Below are 15,917 nucleotides of genomic sequence, written 5' to 3'. Positions count from 1 at the left end.
TTTCGTATTTATACATAATAAATAATGTTATTATGTCTGACCATAGATGTCAGATGTTGTTTCGATTTGTTTGTATGTTTAATTATGTATTTAATAATATATGTATTATATAATTTATCGCCGCTTTGGAGCAATCTGTTAGGAGAATGTGCATGATTAATTGAAAAATAAAAATAAAATAAAATAAAAAATCACTCTCTATGAAGTCATAAGACAGTATCATAACAAAAAATAGCTCGCACTTTCCTTTCTTTTCGTTATTTACATTTTACGTGTGGTGGTTTCTGATTTGGCGTATTTTCATATACGGACGAGATGCGTTGTCTTCATTTCAACATATGAATATACATACATTACAATTGTGATTTTCCAGCAGGTGGAAAATTCTGTGAAATCAGCCCGTTTACACTTTTAGTAGACGGTTAGTTGGTTGTAAATATCCGTTTATTTGCGTGTAGTATGTACTGGTTGATTGCTCCGACCGGGTCCAGGTTTGTAACGAGGCCGGGAAATGTGCAATTTCCCGGGAGGGGAGGGGCGGGGTCGATGGGCGGGAAGGTGGTCTGGCGACGGGACGGTTGAAAGCGGGAAATCTCCATTTAGACATGCTTAAAATTCAATTTGCCCACGATGAACTTTAAAACCTTAATTTGGCAGTGTCGACTCGACTTTCGTTTATGTAGTTTTAGTCTATTCAGTGCTAAACAAAATACATAATACAATGCTAATCTTATCACTCTGAAACTTGGTACTGGTGAAAGAAATGATAACCGTTACGTTGAAATTTTTTACTAGCCACTTCTCACTTCACTTTCGATTTTTATTATTTTGTACTAGCCTCTTCTTACTTCACTTTCGATTTTTTTCGTCTGACGAAATTTGGGTTCTAATCCGATCGTTTTCAAACTTTGCCATTTTGCCCGGTTTGGTCATCAATATACATACATCAAACAGATAATCTTTCGAAAATACTCCATCATCTTTATCAGTGACGTATATTGTCCACATTGACGCATTTGTCCACACTATTTCGATCGTTTTTGCCCTCTTTGCTACTCTTTCGCTAAGTCAGCTATGGTTACCTGACAACTCGTTCACAGATTTTCCGTAAACCGAGGATGCGCTCCAGGCATTACGTATACGGCCATCTCTTTCTCATCCCGTCTGTTCACCAAGATCTCGTTTACTATGCCATTACGTATGCAGCCATCTCTTTCACAGACCGTCTGTTCACCGATAACAGCCATCTCTTTCACAGACCGTCTATTATCGGTGAACAGACGGTCTGTGAAAGAGATGGATGCATACGTAATGGCATAGTAAACGAGATCTTGGTGAACAGACGGGATGAGAAAGAGATGGCCGTATACGTAATGCCTGGAGCGCATCCTCGGTTTACGGAAAATCTGTGAACGAGTTGTCGTGTCACCGTCAGCTATAACTTTTTTTTTCACTCTATATTGTATACTAGCTGTATTACCCGGCTTCGCTCAGTGTTTATAATATAAACCGCTTAAACATGACTAAGCTAATAGTAAACATTTAATTAAAAAAAAATTTAAAAATTAAAAAAAAAATGAGGCTGCGCCCCCTTTGGGGCCCCATGCGGCTAAGCTCCATAAGGCGGCGCCCCATAAGACTGCGCCCCTAAGGCTGCGCCCCATAAGGTTGCGCCCCATAAGGCTGCGGCCGATAAGGCTGTGCCCCATAAAGCTGCGCCCCCTTTTGAGCCCCATGGGGCTGCGCCCCATGAGGCTGCGCCCCTTGTGGCGCCCCTGGCGGGGCCCCATGAAGCTACTCGCCTTGCGCCCCCGCGGGGGTGAATCCATTGAATCGAAAAAAACAAATCGGCGCCGATGGATCGAAAAAAAAAAAAATCGAATCACGTGTTCGATGACGTCACCGATCTACGGACAACGACGACCAAGGATACTTACATACAAAGTCTCTTTTCAAATTATAGATTAGATACCAAATAATATATACATATCCCTATATAATACACGAACGAAATATATATCATTATATATGTTTTTCAAATTAAAACTGACTGAAAGTGGAATATCCCCTTACAGGTCATCTTTTTACTTTATCTATGTACGTAGTAACAATAGATGAAGTTTTGTGATCATGCGAAAATTCGAACTCAAGATTTTGACTGATTCGAACTAAGAATCTATCACTGATAACATTTTCATTATCTTGAAAAAATGTGTGTGTGCTAATATGTTTGTCTTTAATGTATGTGTGTCTGTAATTGTGTTGAATTGAAATAAAATACATATTTTTTGAATATTCATTTCACAATTTATTCATTCTTTATAATGAAGATTTGTAGATGCTACTAATAAATTAAAATAGAAACGCGGTTCTGAAATTGATCCATGATTTGTCCATTTGTCTGTGCCTGGGTCGTATTTAAGCACTGATTTTGAATTTTCACCTCCTGAAAATATTTTAAGACACATTGATTAATATTTTCGTTAAAGTAACAATTAATTCGTGTTTAAAAAACGGTCCATTTTTAAAAACGATCACACAACACCCGGTAAATGAGATAAATTTGTACTGTATTTAAATCACTGAGAAACGCACCAACGCAAATGATTTTCTCGTCGAAAGCAATCGCGTTTTGCCCATTGTTTGGTTCAGGAAGACTGGCCACCGACGTCCAGGTTTGAGACTTGATGTCAAATCGCTCCACTGATTTAAGAACCGAAAATCTATTATAACCTCCAATAGCGTAAATGTGGTCTCCCATTGCGACAGCCTGTAATTTGCAACAAATGGTATTCAGCGAAGACGACTTAACTGTTATGTGTTTGTATTTAAAGCTGATTAATACAAATTGATCGGTTATAGGATTTATTACTAAAAAAAATCGGATGTGACCAACCCACGACATTATTTATGTGTTGAGGAATATAAGGATAAAAAAACAAAATTCGATAATTCAACGTACATACACATTCACATATACCGGCTATGAGAGTATTTTCGATACAAATTGAGCGCAAATGTAAGGAATCTTATACAAGACAAAAAATCTACTTTCGGTTGTCGGGATTTTTTAATAAATATTATACACATTACATATCAAAAAGATAAAAATAATTTAACTTCTACATGCCCAGTGTACATTACAATGTACATAAAGTTTTTTATTGCTTTCTGGGTTTATTTTTAAAAATTAAATGATCGTTTATTTTTTAAAATTAAACATCAACAATAACAGTTCATACAACTTGGTACTATTTGTAGATAACCATGAACATACTGTATTTTCCAAAATTGAAATTAAAAAAAAATTTCGCCCATATATATTTATCCTTATAAGTCTATATAACAGAAATTAAATAAAGAATATTATTAAAACCGATATTAAAAAGTTGGGTCTGTAGAGGTTAAAAGGTCAAAATAAAATAATGAAATATTATTTTAAAAAAAATTCTACTTCCGGCTTACGAATTCTGACCAAAACCTTATCATCTCTATGTTAGTATATAAAGATAACGAATATAAATTTTCAACCTGATATATTAAGGGATGTGGAAAAAATCGTGTGGTGACAATTTTTTTTCTTTTTTAAGGGGAAAATATCCCACTTCCGGTTTACTCAATTTGATGATTTTCATCACATTGATATAGAGATTTTACTTGAATTTTCTAGTGTAAGGGATCAAAAAATAGTGAAATAAAAATCGAACAGGAGTAGACTGCCAATTCCGGTTGACGGGTGCTCACCAAATTTTATATATTATATATGTACATAGAGAGAAATAAAAAAACTCGAACCTCTGGATTAAAAGTACTAATTTAAGTTGAGGTAAAAGTATTTAAACAATGAACATATGTACAAAAAATTTCAGTCTGATTCGCTGAGCAGTTTAGGAAATAATTGAATTAATAAAAATGACACCTATAACGGGAGGTACCATTTCCGATCAACTTAAAAGTTTGAAAAAAATTTTCATCGTATCGATAAGAATTTTAGAAACCGATACTTAGTTTCAATTCGATACGATTAACGGTGTTCAAAAAATCTCCAAAATAACAGACACACGCACACACACATTATTTTATGTACATCATAAAAACGTGATCAGTGATCGATTCTGAGTTCAAATGAGTCAAAATCTCGAGTTTGAATTTTCGCATGATCACAAAACTTAATCTATTGTTACTACGTAGATATATGTATGTACATATGTGTATATAGATAAAGTAAAAAGAATTCTCACGGCAGTTTCATCTCTTTTTTTTTTCATTGGTGGGGCTGCTGTCCATTTATCTTGTTGTGTATCATAGATTTCCATTGTGTCTAATCTATTACAACTATCGTCGTGACCTCCGATGGCATAAATTTCTTTCCCTACTACTGCTATTGCGTGATAACAACGTGGTGTCAACATATGAGCCACATTAGTCCACGTATTCGTAACTAAATCATACCTGAAATGAAAACCGGAAAATTTCATTGCGACTTTATCATTATTTGCATTTTATCGAATTTAATATTAAGTATTCATTCTAATTTATTATTTATTTATATTCTCAATAAATATAATATTCGCAAATGTATAGGATTCCACCAAATTTTCTTATTAATATTTTGAGGTTTGTGGCTGGCATTCTATGAACCGGAGATCATTCGGAATTCTGAGTGCAAATTTAAACCCATATACTGAAAAGCATGTTAAAAAACGATGATAGCATTTTCTTTGCTGAAGTGGGGGGCATCAAATTTCAAATGCGCCTGGGGCCCCCCATTTACTTGATCCGCCACTGGTTGAAAGATAAGTTGAGGTCATGAAAATCACGTTAATAAATTAGTTAAATTAATAAAATATATTTTTTTGAATCATTAAATATTAATTTTCCGTTAGAAAATCAACCCAATAAAAAAATGAAACAAATAATAGATTATCTCCTTAAATACCGAAGGAAAAAAATTAATATTTGGCTCAAGAAAATAACCTTTCCACGGAATTCATCGCTTTATTATTCCATCCACCGATGACGAAAACTTGGTCATCGATGACGGTGGCTGCAAATGACTGCCTTTCTTGTTGCATCGCTTTCAATTCTGTTGTTTCCTTTGTGACGATATCAAAACAAGAAACCTGTGAAATTTAGCAAAACGTAAAAATAATATTTTTTTTGATCTGGGCAATCGACGTTTGAATCCTCAATTGTCAGTTAAAATTAGTAACCACTCGCTGATAAAGGCAACCTCCATTTTTTCTAACATTGTTATATTTTCTTATGTTTTACACTTATATTTTGACTAGTTGGAATATATTCCCTGTAAACCACGCAAGTTGATTCATGTGGCGAATTACATTCCAACTGTCAAAATATATTACAACTGAAAATACAGTTCAACCATGAGTTGGTATCAGGTTAGGTTTTCGTGAAAACGTCACTCGACTAGTAAATTGAGTTGGAAAGTCACATTTTTGTTTTAAACACAATCTTTGAGCTATCCAAAATACGGCACTCTTAACTTTTATTCATAATACCTAGCAAATATTACCGCATTATTGTATTATAAAGCATTCGTAAAAGCATGTTGTATTACAACTGGCGCACATTGTTGAAAGTGCATTTGCGATTGTAGAGATATAATTTACTAGCTGAATTGTATTCGAATATGAATCATCTACAACTCCAGTCGGAATATATTACATCTGAAAATACACTTCGACTGTAACATGTACAATAACGAGTCAATGTATACATTAACAGACACATACACTTGTCAAAAAAAGACAAATCTCTATTTATTTGTTCAAAACACAAAAATGTGAAATCTTCATGATAGATGCCGTTAAATACGTACAATGATAATATTTAGATCTTAAAATAGAACTAAAAACTATTAATGGAACGAATAGTACCTTGTTCGTGGTTTTACCGCCAGTTACACCACCCATAGTAATTAGTTTGTTATTCAACACGACAGCCCCAAATTTAGTAGTTTTATTGTCCAGATCATGATATGTAGACCATTTGTCATCGTTAGCATCGAATATTTCAATTTTACCTGAAGTCTTAAATTCAAAATGGACGTTATTAATGAACTTAACTTAAACTTGTAATTTTAAGAAATGAAAATAAATATGATAAATACACTATCATTTTGTCCTCCTACAATTAACAAAGTTTCTTGGCAGCACTTTCGAGGTTTTGAATTTAACGAAGGGAATCCAAGTCTTTTTTCAGGATTATGACGGTATTCAAATGTATCCAACAGCATTTGACAGCAACTTAATGAATCGTAACAGAGTGGTTTCACTTCATTTAATATAAACTGAAAATTTAGAAATACACATTGAATAATTATAAATAAATATAGACGAATTTGAATAACCTACGAAATATTTCACGAAGTTGGAAATACCTGGACAGGTAACAAAGGTAATCTGATATATTTGAGCAGGGTATCTAAGTGCTTTTTTCGAGACTCGTAGTTCTTTTGCACCCAAATCTTCAATCCTTGAAAAGCTTCCTCTTCTTTTGCTACATTTAAATTATCCGACTGTAGAAGTTCGCCCAGTCGTTCACAACTCATATTGAGGAATTCATCTTCTTGGATTATCTGCAATACCAATCGGATTTTTTGAAAAAAAGCAATTTCTCGACAATTTTCAAGTTTCAGTTTTTTTTTGCCGAGTCTAATTGCGAGTTTCATGAGGGAAGAAATATGTACATAAAATAGGCAGTTGCGATATGTACATTAATATATATATATATAAAATGCATTAAAATTAAACATTGGGACTGGTTTGGGTCGTCTTTTAACCATGATTATAGTCGAAAAATCTTTCGTGGCTATATTAAAATCCATGATACATAATACAACATGCTAAATCGTATGTCATAGAAATCAATCACATAAAGGCAAACATAAGACCAGTGATGTAGTCGGGCCAGGTCGGAGCAGGTCGCCACCCTGGCACTTTGATATGAAAATAGAAATATGAATAATAGAAAATAGAAAATAGAAAATGAAGTCTTTCTAAAACTTCAAGATTTTTGTAATTCTTCTTTTCCAATATCTTTTCTATATTTTTGTTTTCTCGTAGTTATTATGTTACCGTCCCAGATGTTTTTATTAACTTTTATCTTTTGGTATATTCTCTTATGTCAATTTTTTTTTCATGTTTACTTTTTTTATTCTTATTATTGTTATGAATATTTTTGTTTTTAATTTATCATTTATATTAAGTCAAACCCCGTGAGTCTATCGGCTTTGCCGCCTTCGCCATGTATTATTAAATAAATAAATAATATTCCATTTTTGTATGCTAAATAGTGTGAGCAGACTTGAGCACATTTGGTGACCAAAACCTAAAAGTAATCTGAGTATATTAAAAATTTAAAAGACAACTTAAAAGATGTTTTGATGAAATTTGTGAGCTTCTTTTATCTAAAAACATCTCTAAATTCACATGTTAAAATTTTCCACATACATACATATGTGGATTTTGCTTTGCTTAACGGAAATCTTACTGTTGACACACAAACACGGGTTTTGTGTCAACAGGGAAAGAAATTTTTAGAAAATATAAAAAAATATCATAAAAATAAAATATTTGAACTACCACTATTAAGATATATGTTTTAAGTAATAAAAAAGAGGGGGGGGGGGGGATCATACAAATTAAACACCGTCCTGGTTCCATTTTATTATACACTACACCACTGCATAAGACGTACCTCTAAATAATTCTTCGCAATATAAACTTTTGTTTGCTCGAATAGTCGCAAATATCCATGTTGTTTGGCAAAATCTTCAATAAAAATGTAATTATTATTGTCTGTTGTTTTTTCGAGGTACGCCAAACAGTATTCTTCGAGTTCTCGCATCTGAATCATTTTGGAGAATTTGATAATGTTTACCGCTTGGTGTAGCTGCAATTCTGAAATGGAGATTTTGCCATGGATATGTTTATAAACGTTTTAAGAAAACACGGTTTCTATTCACCTGTGCTCTTACCAATTTCACCAAGGTAAAAGAATTGAATGGTCTTCTTGACAGACTCCGCTAATATTTCGTCACTGTCTTCCAAAATAATTTCACTGGTTGTATCATTTATTCTACTTCTGAAGAAATCGCTATTCGTAACAAGGATCAACTTGTGTACTGGAAATCTGAAAAAATGCAAGTCGTTTGATATAAATAAGTGCAACTTTATAGGCAAATGGTTTTACCATACACAAGAAATGCACCAACCTGTTATTGCCGACTACCAAATCGATATTACACAACAAACTTTCTTCGTAAATGTCGAACATGCGCCCTAAAATCTTTTTTGCATGTCGATCGGGAATTTCTGCATCGAATTCGCACATTTTGGTTTAGAATTAATAATGATATATTTTTATTTGAGCACCGAAACGCTATGAGAATCTGTAAAAGAAACGACCGATAATAACTATCACAAAAACGCGTTGCCAAGTCGAGAACTTGAAGCCAACTGAATTTGTAACAAATTTTTATCGCAACTGCACTGCTTCAAACAGCATTTATCACCAACCTTTTCCGACAAATCGATCTATAAACACACATAGACATTATTACTTGAACCGAAAGACTTGAGATTCTCAATCTTGTATCGGATGAACACATGTATGTACATATTAATAAATTATACAGATAGTAAAAAGTCATCTGTTTGTGTGTTAATGTTTAATAATCAAATAAAAATTTTGGTTTTACGTAAATTAAATAAAATCTGTATTACAGAAATGTGTAACTAAATTCGTTTAATTCGCAAAATGATTGTGACAATCTTCATATTATTATTTTTGGCGCATTTTACGTAGTTTAGTGGTAACTACCAAATAAATAGACTTCTATTCGATGTTTTCGATGATTCGATTGAACCAATATGTACAGTTTGAAAACAAACACTGTACGAATATTTGTAATCTGATATGTGGAATAATGAAACGTTATAATCTTGTGATACATACATATAAACATATGTACATATGCGATTGTATCGTAAACGTTGTAATAGCAGTAGAGTCGAATTCTGATAATAAGAATTCAATGATAAGATCGTCGAATTCTTATATTTAACTAGCCGAATGATTAGCTTATCTACAAATTTTCTAGGTAAATTGAAATGTTATGATTATTATGTAGGAAATTAAATTATTAATGATCCGATTTTAGCTCAATCTCGAAAGTTTATTTAAATTGTGTATATTTTGAATAATAACTTTCGATGTTTAATTTTAATTTTAATATATATAAATTATAATTTTAATTTTGATATTTGAATTTAATTTCAATAATAGTTTTAATTTTGATATTTAGTTTAAATTTTTTAATTTAATTATTATTTCGATATTTTGTACACTACTGTCCCAACTAAGTTTGCATTCGTTGGCTTAATGTGTACGGACCATAAAGAGAACGATCACTATTGCAAGTTCGCGATTTTCATGTCACTGCATCTAAAAAAAATTTAGATGTGACCAACCCATGACTTTATCTATGTATTTGAGGAACATAAGAAGGTCAGAAAACAAAATTCGATACAGAATCGTATAGACACATTCACACATACCGGCAGCATTATGAAATACTAATAGCTATGACAGTATTTTCGATACAAATTGAGCGCAAATGTATGAAAACTTGCACAAGACAAAAGTTTTACTTCCAATTTTCGGATTTTTTCTATTGCTTAAAATCACTATCAGTATTATACACAATAAATATCAAGAAGATTAATACAATTTAAAACAGTCAAAATAAAATAATGAAATATTATTAAAAAAAAAAAACTACTTCCGGTTTACGAATTCTGACCAAAACCTTATCACCTTATCTAAGTTAGAACATAATGAATTCAAATGTAAATTTTCAGCTTGATGCGTTCAGGGGTGTGGACAGAATAGTGGCCATAACATTTTTGACCTTTCTAAGAGGAAAAAATTCCACTTCCGGTTTTTTAAATTCATGATTTTCTTTTATTTTCCTCATATTGATACAATTATATTTGAATTTTTTCGTAAAGAGCACACATGATCGATTTTGAGTTCGAATCAGTCAAAATCTCGAGCTAGAATTTTTGGATGATAACAAAACTTTATCTATTGTTACAACGTACACAGATAAAATAAAAATTACAGTGCGTATTATATGTACATATATTCGCAATTCTTATATCAATCATGTTAATATAAAAAAAAACATTAAAGCATTTGATAAACCGGAAATGAGATTTTTTCCTCTGAAAATAGTAAAAAATGTAACGGTTGCCTAAAATTGATGAGGATTTGTAAACTGGAATTAGCAATTTTTTTAAATATTTTATTTCGATCTTTTAATTTTTTTTATATAATTTTTAAATTTTGATATTCTTTTTTTATAATTTTTATGGCAATGTGTATTAAGCAATGAAAAAATTATGAACTAAATCCAACAACTGGAAGTAGAGCATTTTCTCTCGTTCAATTTTTCTACTATGTATGTATGTATGTATGTACATACAATATAAACGGTTCGCTATATTATTAATTGAAATAAAATATGTATGTATTTAAAGTAGATTTATTACAAAATTTTATCATTCTTCAATAATGTACAAATGTAAGTATGTAGATGCATATATGTACATATGTATGTAGGTGCGATTAAATATTTAAAATAGTAATGCGGTTCTGAAATTCATTCCAGATTAATCCATTCGTCTGTATCTGGATCATATTTCAGCAGTAATGTTGAATCAACAAGTCCTAAAACTATTACGAAATATATTTACATTAAATTAGAAAACGATATATGTATATTTATAAAGCGTTCCTCTTTTCAGAACGATAACACAGAGTCTATTAAATACGATAAATTAGTATTTTATTTAAATGACTGCGAAACTCACCGGTGCAAATGATTTTCTCGTTGAAAGCAATCGCCCTCATCCCGTAATTTAGTATGGGAAAATTGGCTAATGATGTCCAGGCTCGAGATTTGATGTCAAATCGTTCCACTGATTTAATAAGCGATATTCCATTGTGACCTCCAATAGCGTAAATGTGGTCTCCCATTGCGACAGCCTGCAAGATACAACAAATCGTATTCAGCGAAGACAACTTTACTGTGATATGTTTGACTTTAATTCGATTAATTGTGTTGTAGAAACCGAACAGTAGTAAGATTGGTGAATAAAAAAAAATTCTTACTGCACAAAAATATCTATTATATTTCATTCTCGGGGCTCTTGTCCATTTATTCAGTTGGGTGTTATATATATCCATTTTGTTAATCCCAAAGATACTATTTTCACAACCTCCAATGACATAAATGTCTTTTCCTACGACTGCCACTTCGTGCAAACAACGCGGTGTCAACATATGAGCTCTATTAGTCCACGTGTTCGTAAGCAAATTATATCTGAAATTAAAAACGGAAAAATTAATAAAAACTCATATGAGCACTGAAGTTTAGTAATAAATCACTTATAACATTTTGCGATTTAATATCTATGCAATACAACGCATGTATTTTGATCTTACACGTAATCTTACTTGTGAGTGTGCAAGCAGTATGCAAAATGCTGGATATCGAAATGGGTTCTTATATCGTATCGCTGGATATCGTAAGCTGTGCGCAAATCGTGCGTACAGCGTACACAAAACAAATCCGTGCTCTACTAATACGAAATTTTACCGATTTAAAATTCAGCACACCTCTAATTAACGCTTTTAAACGAAAACAAAAAATAGAGTGGCCAGAACACTATCCCAATAAACATGTTTCAATAGAAAATACTCAATATAAAATAGTATTAACAGTGGGAAAAAATCCCAAGTGAAAATACGTACTTTTGACTTTTGATTTGAACTGAACGACTACTTTACTAGTTTACTACAAGGTCAAAATTAAATAATGAAATATTGTTTTAAAAAAAAATACTACTTCCGGTTTACGAATTTTGACCAAAACCCTATCAGCTCTAAGTTAGTATATAAATAATACAAATATTAATTTTCAACTTGATACATTCAGGGGTGTGGACAGAATCGTGGGCACAACATTTTTGACCTTTCTAAAGGTCTGACCGCACTATACGACAACCGAACGATCCTTCACTTCACAACAGTACGCGACCAAATATTGTTTTTATGAGACATATCGCACTGCGCGACAGTCGCATGACGTAGAACGACACCTTGCGTCAAAGTTAACTTTTTGACCAACTTTGACGCAAGGTTTCGTTGAGTGGGGGGGGGGGGGGTTTCCTTGCGACAATTATTCTCCTTCTTCATATCGTGACTTTGAAATAGCATGTAGCCATAATCTTTTGGGTTTCTCGCATATCAAAGATACTATAATAGCGTCCGTTTCGTTATACTATAATAGCGTTCATTTTGCTCTGAGGTATCGAACGAATGATTGACATAATTTACTGCAGAGTGTCGCATCGCTGTCGTTCAAGTGCGGTTTACCTAATATTGTCGCACACTGTTGTGAAGTGTCGGATCGCTCGGTTGTCGTATAGTGCGGTCAGACCTTAAGAGGAAAAAATCCCACTTCCAGTTTATTAAAATTAGTGATTTTTTTTATTTTCATCACATTGATACAATAATTATACTTGAATTTTTTTGTGAAGAGCACACATGTTTAAGGGGTCGAAACAAATAGTGAAAGAAAAATCGAACAAGAGTAAACTGCCACTAATAACTCGGTATTAGGCCTAAACTTTTAGATATAAAATTTCAGTTCAATAAACTAAAAGCTTTCTGAGAAAAATATAAAAAACCTCGATTCTCTAGAGTAAAAGTACTACTTCCGGTTTAGGAAAAATTATTTTAAAAATATTAAGGTGTGATATTAGGGTGTAAAATTTAAAAATTTTATTATTTTAGTATTCAATTTTATTTTTCAATTCGATTTGATTAGTGGTTTGGGAGATAATTGAATACGAAAACTTAAAAAAAGGGGAGGTACCATTTCCGGTCAACTTAAAAATTTAAAAAAAAATTACGGCGTATCAATAAGAATTTCAGTAGCCGATGCTAAGTTTCAGTTCGATAGGACGAAGTGTTCAAAAAATTTGAAAATCTATTGTTACTATGAACATTGTAGATAAAATAAATATATGGGCTCATTCACTACGATTAGAAAAATTGTGAGTCAAAATAAAAGTGAATAACCTTTCTACGGAATTCATCGAGTTGTGTTTTTCATCGTGTCCTCCGAGCACGAATATTTGGTCATCGATGATGGTGGCTGCAAAATATTTTCTTTTTTTGTGCATTGCTTGCAATTCTGTTGTTTCCTTCGTCGAGAGGTCTAAACAAAACACCTGTGAAATTAATAAAAACAAAACCAATTAAATAGTGGAATGGATCTGGGCAATAAACGTTTAAATCCTCAATTTTATGAAACCCAATTCGCATATAACGAACGTTGGAATCATTTTGCAATCATGAACTTTCGAGTTTGGTCGGAGAGTCATTCGGGTCTATCGGAATAAATCACTTGACTAAATTGCTACAAATAAAACTAAGACTCTTTCTCTAAAAATGGATGTCACTATATTTAGTCATGCTGTAATATTTTCTAATGTTTTCACTATTTTGGATCTATGTATATAAATGTACATCAGCTATGTATGTTTAATAGTTGAGAATGATTCAACCTGGTAACGCTGAACAAAATAATCACAAGAAATAATTATGTACATACATATATACATCTAATTGAAAGATAAACAAAAAACACAAATTTCCATTTATTTGGTCAAAATAGATATCCATATCCAATATTCGTGTACCAACGACCCATGTGTGGAATCTGCGTGATACATCAGGTTAAATACAATGAATACAATTGAAATCTTAAAATAGAACTAAAAGTTATTAATGGTAGTAATGGTACCTTATTTATGGTTTCATGTTCACTTAAACCACCCATAGTGATCAGTTTGTTATTCCAGATGACTGCCCCAAACTGGACAGTTCCATTGTCCAAATCATCATACACAGACCATGAATCATCTTCAGCATTGTAAATTTCAATTTCATCTGAAACCTAAAAGTCAAATTGACTGTTATAAATGTAATTTTACTTTAACTTGGAATTTTATAAATTAATATAAATAGGACACATACCAAATTATGACTTCTTGCAATTATCAAAGCTGGCTTTTTATACTTTCGAGGTTTTGGTTTTAATGTAGATAATTGAAGTCCGTTGTCAGAATAACGATGGTATTCCAACGTATCCAATACCATTTGACGGCAAGACAATGAACCATAACACAGCGGCTTCACTTCATTTAAAATAAACTGTAAATTGAATCATTTACATTAGACAATAATGAATACATAGGTAGATGAATTTAAATTATCTATGAAATTTGTTAACGCCTCATCGATACCTGAACGGACAAGAAAGGTAATCTGATATATTTCATTAGAGTATCTAAATGCGTTTTCCGAAATTCGAAGTTTTTTTGCACCCAAATCTTCAATCCTTGAAACACTTGCTCTTCTCTTGCTACATTTAAATCATCCAACTGTAAAAGTTCACCCAGTCGTTCGCAGCTCATGTTTAAGAATTCATCTTCTTGGATTATCTGTAATACCAATCATTACAATATGAAAAACATCATTATGTTATCGTTTGTCATCGATTTATCACTTTGTGAGGTGAACACATGTACATAAGTTTCTTTTGACAATAGAGCTTAGTCTTTGTTTCTCACCCTTCGTATCTAATATGTGACTTTTTTCCTAGAATGAAAAGACAACTGAACCTTAATCGTTTTGAATAAAAGGAGGTTGAGGGATACTAGAATACTTAAGAGGACTAGAAAAACTATTTACAGAACAATGTTTTAATGTCGAATGGGAGGCTTCTTGAGAATGGTTAAATTTTGAAATGAACTTTCAGCTCTTTTTGTTAACCTAAATTGTAATATTTTCTCGAGGGAAGAAATAAATATGTATATATGTAAAATGGGTAATTGTTAAATGTACATATGTGCATTTGAATTAGAAAATTGGCATTGATTTGTGTAGTCTTTGCAAAATCAGATGTCATAGAAATCAACAATATAAAGTCATACCTTTAAAAAATTCCCCGTAATATAAGCCTTTGTTTGCTCAAGCAATTGCAAATACCCATATTGTTTGGCAAAATCTTCAATGAAAATGAAGTTTTTGCTGTCTCTTATTTTTTCAAGGTACGCCAAACAGTATTTTTCAAGTTCACGTGCCTCAATCATTTTGGATAATTTGACTATGTTCACAACTTGGTGTAGTTGCAAGTCTGAAATGAAAATTTGGTCATAGGATATGTTTGTACATATATAAATGTTTTAAAAACACACGGTTTCTATTCATCTATATTCTTACCAATTTCACCGCAGTAGAAAAACTTAATTGTCTTTTTGACAGACTCCGCGAGTATGTCGTCACTGTCCTCCAAAATGATTTCAGTGGTTGTATCATTTATTCTACTTTTGAAGAAATCGCTATTCGTAATAAGGATCAACTTGTGCATTGCAAATCTGATAAAATGCAAGTCGTTTGATTGACTTAAGTACTATTATATTTCATAGACAATTACCATATATGTAAATAAAATATACCAACTTGTTATTGCCGACTACCAAATCGATATTACACAATATCTTTTGTTCGTAAAAGTCATACATTCGCCCTGAAATTGCTGTTGCATGGAGTTCGGGAACTTCTCCATCGAATTTGGACATTTTTGCTTAGAACGTATATGTGCAATATATTCTTATTCGAATCTGTAACCGAAACGACCTCTGGTATGTAATGACGACAGAATGCCACAAGGTCAAGAACTTGAAGCGAACTGAAGTCGCAAAAATGTTTTCGCACTGCACAGCTCCATACATCAAAGAAAAACTTTGTCTTCA

At 32.3% G+C, this 15,917-nt stretch overlaps 2 protein-coding genes across 5 annotated transcripts; both read right to left on the bottom strand.

The window, feature by feature from the left end:
* Positions 1–2,289: 2,289 nt before the first annotated feature.
* Positions 2,290–8,923, bottom strand: LOC143917902 (kelch-like protein 28). 4 transcript variants are annotated; one of them, XM_077439525.1, is made up of 11 exons: positions 8,848–8,923; positions 8,240–8,416; positions 8,003–8,157; positions 7,723–7,925; positions 6,404–6,601; positions 6,134–6,313; positions 5,901–6,053; positions 4,978–5,123; positions 4,242–4,452; positions 2,596–2,770; positions 2,290–2,446 (listed from the first exon to the last, which is right to left on the bottom strand). In XM_077439525.1, exons 2-11 carry the CDS (start codon positions 8,356–8,358, stop codon positions 2,313–2,315), a joined length of 1,674 nt encoding a protein of 557 aa, XP_077295651.1. In that variant the 5' UTR covers positions 8,359–8,416; positions 8,848–8,923; the 3' UTR covers positions 2,290–2,312. The 4 variants fall into 4 exon arrangements, with proteins under 4 accessions (XP_077295651.1, XP_077295650.1, XP_077295652.1 ...); XM_077439524.1 differs by having other exon boundaries at positions 8,544–8,921; XM_077439526.1 differs by lacking the exon at positions 8,848–8,923 and having other exon boundaries at positions 2,291–2,446; positions 6,155–6,313; positions 8,240–8,518.
* A 1,633-nt stretch (positions 8,924–10,556) lies between these two features.
* LOC143917910 (kelch-like protein 28) lies at positions 10,557–15,855 on the bottom strand. The gene is made up of 10 exons (XM_077439535.1): positions 15,625–15,855; positions 15,385–15,539; positions 15,096–15,298; positions 14,406–14,603; positions 14,137–14,313; positions 13,904–14,056; positions 13,177–13,328; positions 11,203–11,413; positions 10,902–11,076; positions 10,557–10,764 (listed from the first exon to the last, which is right to left on the bottom strand). The coding sequence occupies exons 1-10, from the start codon at positions 15,741–15,743 to the stop codon at positions 10,691–10,693; spliced, it is 1,617 nt and encodes a 538-aa protein (XP_077295661.1). The 5' UTR covers positions 15,744–15,855; the 3' UTR covers positions 10,557–10,690.
* Positions 15,856–15,917: the final 62 nt, after the last annotated feature.

Source organism: Arctopsyche grandis, chromosome 10 (genome assembly GCF_051622035.1).
Source record: "Arctopsyche grandis isolate Sample6627 chromosome 10, ASM5162203v2, whole genome shotgun sequence".
In the NCBI taxonomy this organism is placed as follows: Eukaryota; Metazoa; Arthropoda; class Insecta; order Trichoptera; family Hydropsychidae; genus Arctopsyche; species Arctopsyche grandis.
This window is presented reverse-complemented; position numbering and strand designations above follow the sequence as displayed.